The sequence below is a fragment of the Cuculus canorus genome, chromosome 7, assembly GCF_017976375.1.
Source record: "Cuculus canorus isolate bCucCan1 chromosome 7, bCucCan1.pri, whole genome shotgun sequence".
NCBI classification, from domain to species: domain Eukaryota; kingdom Metazoa; phylum Chordata; class Aves; order Cuculiformes; family Cuculidae; genus Cuculus; species Cuculus canorus.
Window position 1 is genome coordinate 15,765,317 of NC_071407.1, and position 12,142 is coordinate 15,777,458.

A 12,142-nucleotide genomic window follows, 5' to 3' on the forward strand; every position below is an offset into this window, starting at 1 on the left:
TGCTTTGTCAATAGTAATTTCCTCAAATCTGCAAAACAAACACTATTAAAATTCTTAAATCTAAGTGTGCTACTTATCAATTAATATTAATGGATTAATAAATATTGTTGGCCTTTTTAATTGTAAACCTGAAGATAGGTTAAATGAACATAAAATCATAAACAACTCCTTTCCTCTTTTGTCATAAAGGAGCTCATTATTCCAGCAACATAGGTGGAATTTTTCTGAGTGTAAGGAGTCATTATTTGCAAAAGTAGTATACATTCAGTGGATGATTATTTTAGATAATTAAGGCCGAGGAGACTGAGCTAACAAAAACAGCAAATTTAAAACTATTCTGGAAGCAAACATTAGAAAACAATGTGTATGAGAAATTGAGGGGAGGCAAGATACTAGGAACAAATCATGCTAAGAGTTACAGGATTTTTCTCCTCTTGTTTTACAAGCCTTCCCTGAATCTTTTAAATCTTTCCAAATTGGTAGGCTCACAGTACTACAAAAAAGACGTTTTCAATATTTGCAGTGTGGCTGAAGACAACTGCAAAAATTTCTTTGGCCTGTCCATAAAGTTCGATTCTGAATACAGAATTTAAACTTCCGTGTTTCAGAAGTTCTCCAAATTAAGCAGCCTGTCTAAGCCTTTTGGAAATTAATTCATGAGTTGGGAAAGTATTACAGAGATGTCATTTAGAATGTTGACATAATTGCCGTATTTGACATTTTCCCCATAGACAACACAGGGTTTTCTCGTAACAGGCTGTGGAAATGTGGTTCGGTACTTTGAAAAAACAAACTGCTTATAAAGACAGGTTTAAGAATGAACTTTTCAATTTTTATTTCTTTTTGTGTTTAAACACTTATTCTTACAGGTACAAAATAGACCTTAGTAGAGTTTAAGTACCAAACTTACCAGACTGTGAAAGTGATCCAGGAAGTGTACCTGCTATCTGTGAAATTAACATTTGATTTAGAAGGAATGGCAAAATTCCCTGGAATGAGATTTGTCTGTATGTGCATATCTGCTTTCCAGTGTGAAGAGCTAGATTTCTAAGCTCTGCTGTCATTCAGAGTTCCGGACAAGATGCACATACTCTTCACCTAAGTCCTCAGCTGGCATGTATTGCTCACCTAACAGAGAATGCTTAGCCCACATAGGCAGTGTTGAGTCCAGCTTCCCAGAGAAGGGTTTTTTTTCAGAATATTTCTGAATGTGACAATCTTTTGCATAAAGCCTTGGAGAGTACTTACAAGAGCAATATCTGGCTTTTACTCCTTTCTCCTGGGGTTACGTCTACTTTTTATTAAATTACACTTAATGGCATGTATTATTTGCTCTGTAAAATGCATAAACTGACTTGGTACCGGGGACAGAAATCCAGACTTGTTTCTTTCAAAATGAACTAACTTTATAACAAATCAATCCTGTGGCTTAAGCTCTTTGTATTTGCTGTTGTTTTCTGTTGGCTTAATGGATCTTGCATTCTTGATATTGCAGCTTCAGCCAAAGAGGGTAAAGGGATCCGGGAAAAAAAGGAGCTCAGTAAAATGGTGCAACTCTTGGGAGACCAGAGATGCAAATTAAAGACCTAGAATCTTGGTCTCAAGCTGTCTTATTGTCTTGGTGGCTTCTATTGGACACAAGGGCTCAGCACTGGCTCGATTTCAATTTATTTTCCACCAGGACCCTCTGATCCTTTTCTGCAAAACCAGTCAGTTGCCCCCAGTCTGTACTGCTTTAAGATTTACTCTGTCTCAGAGACAGAAAACTTTATATTTCTCTTATTTGAACTTCAAGAGGTTCCTGTAAGCCCATTCCTCCAGCCTGTTGAGATCTTGCCAAATGGCAATCCTGCCCTCCAGCACATCAACTGCCCCACTCAGTGTGCACTGCAGTGGTTTTAGCTCTCCATGGAGAACCAGCTGTATGTATAATTTCCATATTCTAGTGCTCCTGAACATCCTAATATTTGACACCTATTTTTTAAGTTTTGTTTAAGTAGGAGGAACCTAAATCTTACTATAACTGATTGTTCAAATGCACTTGTGTTTCTAAATCTCTGTGGTACTTGGATATCACTTCATTAGGGAACACTATTTCAGGTGTCCTGTTTTAAACACAGAAACACATTAGACTCTACTTTCTTAAGTCACACTATTGCAAGCATTATATTAAAAATAGATGTTTAATTTGCCAGTGTAAGTAAATGGTTTACAAAAACTTACAACACAAAGTAGATTGGGTTTGGCGGCTGTGATTTTGTCAAAGTACGCGATATTTAGTATTAGTTCAGTGTATCTGCCCCTCAACTTTCTCAGCATCTGCTCCTCGATGACTCAGGGCTGCCTTTGGTATGCAATTTTCCTGAATGTTTTTATACTTTCATACTGAGTTTTAACTGATAAGTATAGATGTGTCTGTTTCAGTTGATTTATGAAATTAAGTCTCAAGTAAAAGTGAAACAGTCCCATTTGCCCACTGATGGTTTTATCATTCTGATTTTAGGATGAAATAGCTGATTAGAAGTCTTCTGTCACTAATTTCCATCACTAATTTCTGTTGTGCTTTATATACTGTGGTGGTATTTATGGCTGAAAGGAGCTGGTTTCACACCTTATAAGATGAGAGACTATTTCTCATTAGGCAACATTTTACTGGCTGTGCAGTTGTGGATAGCAGTTTGTTATGGTCAAAGTCCTGTGTGAATTAATTTTCCTGTAGATAATTCCTCTCATTTTTCAATATATTTTGAATCCCCTCTATTAGAAAAAATTAAACCTGCCTTTTTAAAATGTAACATACAATTATGCTACTTTGCATACAGCATGAAAAAAAAACCTTTGTTTTCTGCATGCTATCTTTTCTGGAGGCTGACAGATCAATAAGGTTTAATTATCATCAAAAAGCAGAAAAGATAAATTTATTGTATATCTATAATGAAATCAGTTTTCAATGTACAAAACTCTTAAAAAGGATGTTTTACATTGGCAATAGTGCATTATGAGGCTCAAAAGTTTAAGTACAAGATTTTTGCTTTTTTGCTGTACAAGATTAGAAAAGAGATAATAATTTTTAAAAATGAATATTTTAAAATTCAATTAACTTTAAGATGCTGATTATTCTTGATTCTTCCGCAGGCCAAATGGCTGTACTCCTGTAGGACCACATGGCATTTCCTTTTATACTGATGTTAAAACATAGCGATTGGTTGATCCTTGGCATTTGCACTACTAAAAGCTAGTTCTTTAGTACACTGAATGATGTCACCTCAAGTAAAATCACTTTCATTTGTTGCTACATAAATGTGTAGTTTCACTGTGTTTTCTTTTTCAAAACTTTGTTAACTTCAGAGTATTTTTTCTGCAAATAGCAAATATATTTATTTCATTAAATAACTGCATTGTTACTACTATGCAAGTTACAGTAACAGTTTTCTTAATACATGGAAGTGAAGGAAGTGTATACATAAAATTATGACAAAGTGCACTATTGGTATACCAAAATATTGGCACATCAGTAAGATCTAGAAGTAGGTATTGTATCATTTTCGGAATATTAATTCTATTTAAATTGTGCAGTATTTATATTACTACTCTAGTAATATGAGCCAAAATTGTACTGCACATTTCTGGTAAATAACGATCTACCTCAAGAAATTACTCTGTAAAAGAATTAACAAGGAGATTATGCAAATAAAAATGTGGGAGAAAAGATGGTCAAAACAGGGTTTTTAAATAGAGATTCAGTGGTAGTTCTGAGCCAACAGACTCTTAAAGAAATTTAAAATTTGTGAATTCAGTAGATCCTGAATGTATACTCATGCTTGTTAAAAAAAAATTCAAGAGAAGGCCTCAAGACCATAGGTCTGTCACGTTAAAAAGCTACCAAGTCAACAGACAGAGTTCTTTTCTGTTCCACTTGTGGTTGAGGGAAGAGTAGCAGGAGATGTTAGGAGACAGCATAAGGTTACCTCTGTGATGAGTTTCTCCACAAGTGGCGACTGAGCAAATTTAACTGAGGTGCACATGCAAACTGAGGAAGGGCATTAAGAGAAATGGGATGAAATGACATATGTTTGCCATTGTGTGCATGTTATTTGTTCATATTTATGGTTTCCTTTATATATGTTGTAAGGCGCTCTGTTTTAGGGCTGACATTAATATGCATCTGGAGAAACTAGTACAATCAATCTTAGGAACTTTAAAGCTAGTGTCAAGAAAAATAATGACTACTAAGGCATCTGTTACCTGTAGGGACTTTTCTAGAAGGTAAATGGAACAGAAACTTTCCCCCGATTTAATAATTTCATATACTCATGAACATTAACTCCTTGTACGTGGACAAGTTCACATACATAAATAATAGTGCTGGAAATCAGCCCTCTGCATGCAAATGCGATTAAAAAATATATTAGCATTACGGTCCCAGTCTCCAGAGGGGAGAGATTTCACCTCAGGAAAATAACGTATTGACTATTCTTCTAGGGAAGCCTAAAACTGACAAATAATAAAAAAAAACTATGCCAGTATCTTCTGGTTTAGAGTTCACTGGATTGTTGCATTCAGTACTTTTTTTGGATTCCAGCTTTTTCTGTGCTGTGACATATATTCATTTTTGTGTGCACAGTTAGTGCCATTGCACATAGAAACTGGCACGCAGACAACACATTGTTTGTACTCAAATGATAGTGTATGTCTAATTTATAGCTTTTGTTTGCAGAAATGTACTGCCACAAACAAATGTGACAATGTATTACAGTGAACCTCTGATGTTTGGTTTAATTCATATAGTCTGAAGACACTGTAACAGGCTCTTTTCCCTTTTCATCCATGAAAACTGCAGATTTAGCTCTCCTATGATTTCTTACTTGTAAGATGCAGTAATTTATAATAGAATGGGAATTCAATATGGTTAGTTTTACAGATATATTAATTTTCAGGAAGAATTTTGTCAGTAGGCACTAGCAGGTCAAAAAGGAATGCACGGATCTTTACTGTTAGTACAGCTGTCAAGTTGCTTTTGAATTTATATAGGTAGCAGAGTATTTGCAGCTAAGTGTGAAGGTCACTGGGTCAGAGGAGGTGTAGCAATCGGGAATTATATTTGAGTGTAGGAGTGAATCAGTGTTCTGCGTGTATTCTCATGACTTTTGTTTCTTTGAGTGGCTCTTCTGCAGCCATGTGTATGCCCTTACGAAACCTTTATGGTAATTTGATATTTTGTACTTAATATCCTAGTAAAATACATGGATAAAGTTCATGTTATCAGAAGGAACAGCTATTGCTAATGCCTGGAAGATATAATAGTTTATGTATTTTTCCAGACCTTTTTTTAGTTAGGATATGTCTGCTTGTTCAAAAAAGGTTAATTTCTGTCTTGCAAAGTATATGCAGATGAGGAAAGAGAAGTCTGAGGTTATTGTAAATTCATGAACTATATCTACATAAAAAGTTCATCATCTTAATTTCCTGCTCTTGAGAGGGAACAGCTAGAAAAGACAGGACATATTGAAATGAACTCTCAGAGTTTCACACATGCCTAACAATGTTAAATCATTTTGCTTTCCCCATAGGATTTTAAGACAGTGCTGTCTTTCCCCCAGTACCCAGGGGAGTTTCTGCACCCTGTGGTATATGCATGTACCGCAGTTATGTTGTTGTGCCTGTTTGCTTCCATTATCACCTACATTGTCCATCACAGGTAAGAATTCAATTTTAAGTACTTGTATTAAATGGTCAGAATTATGCTGAGACACTTCAATTTTTCTAACTAGCATTGAAAAGAATTTAAATTATCTGAATTACTGTTGGATAGTAATATCAGCAATATAGTTTGCACCAGAGAAATAATAATAAAAAGAAGTTATATGTCAAGCATTCTCAAGCTTTGAGACTTATGAATAAATGGTCTGCACGCTGTTCCTAAGATTTCTAATTTGACAATTCAATATAAAACCACGTGCACTATCAAATTGCTGTCTGGCAAATCTTAGTCAAGGAGCAGCCCATTGGATAGTTACGCTGGCAGGACTGGCTTCTAAAAGCCAGTTTGATTTGAAGACTTGGCAACTGTCATTGAATAGATTAAACTCTTTTTTGATTTCTAAATCTTCTTTGTTTTAGAAAACTTGTGTTTTCCTTTATATGAAAGATTAATGCCATTTTAACTACATACTTCTGTTAAAGACCATTAGCAATTTAAAAGAGTAGGAATGTATTGTACTGTAGAAGCTGCTAAATATTAATTAAGTGAACTTAATGCAATGACTTCTGATCTTCAGTTTCCATTTAATCCTTTAGAGATGTCTTGTTAAAGTTAAGCATATATGGAGCTATGCATTAAGCCTTTTGCTTTTATTATTCTACTTTGAATACTTGATTTGAGTGGGGAAACTTTAAGTCAATAAACTCCTTTTACAATTTTTACCATTGATTTTACCTTTTTACCACTGATTTCAATGTTTTATAATTCAGACTGTCCTATAGGTATATTGTTATGTACGTATTCAAGAATAATCCTATTATATTAAGCATTTTTTCAAAAGCATAATTTCCATAATAGATACATTGGTTTTTAATTTTAAAATGTGATTTTTCAACAGCACAATCCGAATAAGTAGAAAAGGATGGCATATGCTTCTCAACTTTTGTTTCCATACTGCTCTTACATTTGCTGTTTTTGCTGGTGGAATCAATCGCATTAAATATCCAATTATATGTCAAGCTGTAAGTATCTGCCTTAGTAGTTCTTAGTGATGCAGTGAAAATTGGAAACTATCTTTTAACGTAATATCGATAGTTCTCTTTCTTTTCATATATTATCATGAATTAGGGTTTTTTTAGAAAAAAAACTCATTTAAATAACAGTGCGACTTTAAATAGAGTTCAGCGATAAGGTCATGCATGGAGGAAACATACAGAGGGAAAATCAGTTTATATGTTTTTATATAAAGAATTATATGTGCACACCTCATGTCACTTAGCCAAGGTTTCATGGTCTCGTCATGCTTATCCCCATTTCATTTAACCCCCATCTGGGCACCTGGTATGATTTTGCTCTGAGTTGTATCCACTGGGAAAGTTTTTAACTGGAAATTCCCATGTTGGGGCCTACTGTTTCACAGCAAGTCTTGCTGTTCATGCTAAGAAAGCTAGGCAAGCACAATATGATAACTCTAAATTATTTTTTCTACTTAAAATGTTATTTATTTGGGCTAAACAACTAATATTTGTCAAAGAGGAGAACTGGCTGGAGTCCAGCTGCCATCCAGGAAGGATTCAATGGGACTCACCAGGAATCTGTCATTGGTAAAAGATGTGGTTGCTTCAAGGAGCACTCTTGAGAGGCACCTCTGCACAAGAGGAGATCATCACCATGCAGCCACACTGCCTAGCAAGGAGAGCTCCAAATGCTATGCCCAATGCTCCTTTTCAGTGTTCGCTGTATCACGCTGCTCCTTCTGGGTTTCCTAGAGGAGTTCCTCTCCTGGCTGTGAGCAGGCATTTGCCTCCTCTGGAGCCTGAACCAAACAGCTGCTGGTTTGGTTAAGAGCAGGGGGAAGCCCATCCATCCCATATATCATTCCTGGGTCTTAAGTTCTTCAGAATAAGTCGTTATTAGAAGAACTTGAGCTCAGTAGACAAAGGAGACAAGTACATTTGTAATTTATGGAACCCTCTTTGTCTTGCTGGACTGTTTCACATCTCTTGCTTCATTGTTTCCAGGGATATAGAACTGTGAGATGGACAGAGAAAGCATGGCTTCAGCTGCTCTGAGTATAGAGGCAGAGCCTGTACAGTGTGTAGAGAGTCATTTCAGTTATCTTTCATAACACCTGATGAGGGCTCGTTGCAGTTTGTGTGTCTTAAATATTTCTTCCTCTCAAATTTTGTAGCAGTGCTCCAGACCTCTTGAATGTTGTTGGTATTTACCTGTAGTAAAGCACTTTATTAAGCCAATGTTCTCCCAGATATTTTGCATGTCACTAAACTGGTTCTTTTGATTGGCTTCAGTGGATGTAAATAACAAGTAGCCAACAGCAGAGCACCTGCAAAACTTGCATAACTAGTGTAAAAGTTATCACTCTAACTTTGAGTGAGATGATTTGGGAGCCTTTTGTGTGTACTTGTGCATGACCATCAATAAACTGCACTTGTAGATCTGCTGATATATGTAATGTTCTATGTGCAAAGTCTACCTACGGAGATTACATGGTAATCATTGAAATGGCAGTTGTCTGCAGATTATTCTGAGATAAATAACTCAAAATATCTACTGTATTCTGTCATAATTAATCGGTGAGTTCTAGCAAATTGAAATATCATTTACCATCGTCTTTATTTGCAGTTTGCAAGTGAGAGCAGCAGATTAGTTTGTAGGGCAGCCATGGCCGTGTAATTACATGGTCAGAAATGACCATCTGTTGTTACAATCATTGTCTGGTTATTTACTTTGCAGATTGCACAGTAACAATGCAGTATTAAATGTGATAATGAAAAATTGATTGAGATAAATGAGTTATTAATAATGTGTTATGAGTAATACATGAACTACAGGGGTATCTTCATAACGTGCATTATCAGTGGCAGCTGTTTGTTGCTATGGTATAGGCCCAGATTCTGAGCTACTAAGAAGCATGCACACGTAGAGAATGGATCCATACATATATGCCTTCTAATTAGTTTGATAAAGTTCTTTATTTACCGTGCTAGATCAATCAGACGACAATCAGCAGTTAAAATATAGGAAAGATACAGGACACAGAAGACACGTACAGTCCCCTGGTTCCTGGTAGAAATTGTATGGTATAATTAGGGAGGGCTGACAGATGCAACAATTCAAACAATCTAAGACAAAACTCCTGTAGTTGGTAACACAGGCTGAACAAATGATCACTCTTGGAATGTTGTACCCCACCACGGACCCTTTCTCTCCTACTGACAGCAACATCTTCTAGACTTCTGTGAGTCTCATTGCTTGTTTCCTCCTGTGACAGCCCTGACAAGATCACTCTCTATTAATATTCAGGGTTCCAAAGCTAGGAGGTAGGAGGTCAGACCTATTAATGGTTTCCTGAGAAGCTTAAATATTTGAACATTTCCGGTAGCTTGTTTAAGCAGTGGTGGGGTGTGCAGTACTCCTTTTTTCCTATGCATGGAATATAGTAACTTTTTTAATTACTCAGCTTAATGAAAGGTGTATTCATATAGCTGTTATGGGCTTGTGTGTCTCTCAAGCCTATGTTTTATCTCTTTGTCATCTTTTTTTTTTCCCTTTTTTCTGTTCTGGAAAAAATATATATGATTGTGAAAATATTACTACTTCAAGCAGCACTAAAGTATTAGTTATACTCCATGTGTAACACCATCAGTGTTGCTGTAGCACAGGTATCTTTCCATCTGCTCCAGTTCAAAATACAGCTTCACCCTGTAGCAATGTAATCTGCACTTTTTGTTTCCTGACTGTATAGGGGAAAATTCAAAGTGCAAGCATTTTCTGTCCTAATAACTGAAATGTGGTATCAAAGCCAGTGAATCTCCACCTTTCTTATTGTATTTATCCCTAAAGCTTTCACACAATTTCACTGCAACACCTTTGCCCAATTGAAATAACAGACTGAGTTAAATTTTGTCCTTTATAATTAACCAAAAAAAGTAGTCCTAAATTAGCTTCACTTGGACCACCTTGTCCCTCTAAATTAGGTATCCCACTCTAATTTTAAGCAGCAGTAATTAATGCTATGGAAATGGACCTATTTTCTGTGATAGAGAGCTGGAAGAACCTTCATATCTCTTTGAAAGCAAAGTAACTGCACAAAAAATAGGTTTTTCAGAGTAAGGTATTTAATTTAGTTGGAATCGAAAAATCTAAAACTGCCTTTTAAACCTGCATACCTATTTCAGAGAATATTTTGTACAGGCAGGCTCACTTATATTTGTGTCTTTATGATTTATAAAGAAAACTGTTGTTAGAGTGCTGGTCTGGAACAACTGATTGCATCTTCACAGATTTCCTGTGTGAATTAGGTTATATCTACAGACTGTTTACATTACCCGTAAATCTGATTTTGCTTTTTACTGAATGCTGGCTGTTGATGTAGAATCCAGAGTCTTGAGTTTATGGCAAAATCTTGCATGCAAGGCAAAGGTTGTTTTAGGAACAGCAAAATGGGATTAATTTGAGCCAGTACGCTAGCCAGAAAGGTTCTTGAGGCAGCCAGTATATGATGTAGTCAGACCTTTCCGTCTCCTGAAGCTGGGGTCTGCAATCACTTTCCTTCAAAGGGCAGGGGGATGTTTATTGCTTTCATGTAAGGAATGAGATGAAAGAAGACACCACTGTAGCTGGATCACTCCCCATGCATGGAGGAACTAATTCTTTACCCTCAGTCTGAAAGGTTTCCACCTCATAGCCCCTGCTTTCAAGGAGACTATGATAGCCATGAGGCTATGGGTGTTAGGAGACAAAATGGTCAGTTCAGCATGTTGAAGCACGAAGAATAGTTAGGAGCACAAGATTCAGGAAACAGAAAAATTAGAAACAAAATTGTAGTTTGTTATCCTTGTGGCCAGACACTGAGTGGTATGATCACTTTGGTTATATCTTCAAGAACCTCCTATATAGTTTATCAGCTTACATGTAAAATTTGATAAGGCTCAGATCTTCCTCCTCCCTGATGAGCGTTATATGTGAAGCTGCTTGTGAATTCCTTTCTGTAGGGCAGTACCTCTTCCACAAGAAAGGTGAAGTCCAATGCATACTAGCCAGTAGCCTGGAAGTTAGAATGCTACCCTTGGAAGTCCAAAATTTGGATTTGAATCTTGTTAAATTCAAGGAAGTCCTAGAGCTATGTGCTGCATCTCGGATAGAAGCTGTCAATACAAAAATATTGTAGAAAGAGGAGGAAAAGAACAATTCTTTCTGCTCTAGCTTTTTTTTTTTTTAAAAGAACGGGTGTAAAATTAATGTACAGTGATCAAGTTTGACAGATAAGGTGTCTCAAAAGAAGAATGATATTTAACAGCTTTTGAGCAGTCTGGTGAGAGAGGTGCTGCATTGTTAGCTCTGCAGAGGCAGGAACAGAGCTACTCATATGCACAAGCAAGGCTTTAGATGGCTTGAAACTTATGTATGATTACAATTGGAAAGAAAAAAGAAATTAAATTTAAAAAGTAGGATAAAACAAAGAAATTTGTGTGCAAGTTAAAGCAATAGAGCTTTTTGTGCCAAAATGCTTTGCATAAATAGGTATTTTGGTCATTAGTGTGGTAACTCCATGGTGTGGAACTTAATTCACCTCTAAGCTACTGAAATTTATTGAAGGAGCGTGTACAGGCAGCATCTTACTGTGGAAAAGCACAGTCTTCTATTCAACAGACTTATGCTTATTCCCAAAGATAAGAGTTCTAAGAGCACAGGAGACAAAAAAAATGAGTCCAAGGATATAACAAAATTTTTGCCATATAACTCTGGTTACCAAATAGCTTTAGGTGCCATGTTGGCTTCAATGCAAATGTCCTGACAAGTTCTTTCTATACCATTTTGGCTGTCAGTGGAAAACCTTCTTACGAATAAGGGTCATGGCTTTAATATATTCAATCATAATTCTTTGTTCTGTACACAAAACTTGACCCTTCCCATACAATTTTGTGTGAAATACAGAAGTTCCACTTGTAGTGAAAATAGTTTACCCAAAGGAAAGGACCTTTCCTTTGGAATCCAGTGTAACAGCTCAGTGCACCCCTCCAAATTCCACATTTTTGTTGTCTCATATATGTTGTATCTCCAGATTGTCACCATTGTCTTTCAGAACTGTCAGTCATGAGGAGGTCCTGTATTATCAGGATATATCCTCTTCTCCTTTAAGCAAGAAATGCAAATGGATATTCTTTTTTAAGAGAGAGAAAAAGGCATATTATAAAAGAGTTAGTACAGAAGATGATAACATTTCCGTCTCTTACCCACATTTGTTCAATTTGTCTGTATATCAGAAGGAACTAATTGGCTGAAATATGAGCACACTGTGAAGAAAAGTAATGTGACTAAGGTGTGGCATAGCAATAATATTTTCAGGTCAGTTCAGTTGCCTCCATGAAAGTTCAATAATTTTTTTTAATTGTACTATTTTTAGAAATCTCATTCACT

At 36.1% G+C, this 12,142-nt stretch overlaps 1 protein-coding gene across 2 annotated transcripts in view; it reads left to right on the forward strand.

Annotated features, from left to right (window-relative positions):
- ADGRA1 (adhesion G protein-coupled receptor A1) overlaps window positions 1–12,142 on the forward strand; it is a 264,781-nt gene that overhangs the window by 214,959 nt on the left and 37,680 nt on the right. For both annotated transcript variants that reach the window (XM_054071764.1, XM_054071765.1), the window contains 2 exons: window positions 5,571–5,698; window positions 6,600–6,723. In XM_054071764.1, coding sequence (XP_053927739.1) covers window positions 5,571–5,698; window positions 6,600–6,723 — 252 coding nt within the window. The remainder of the gene's footprint in view (window positions 1–5,570; window positions 5,699–6,599; window positions 6,724–12,142) is intronic.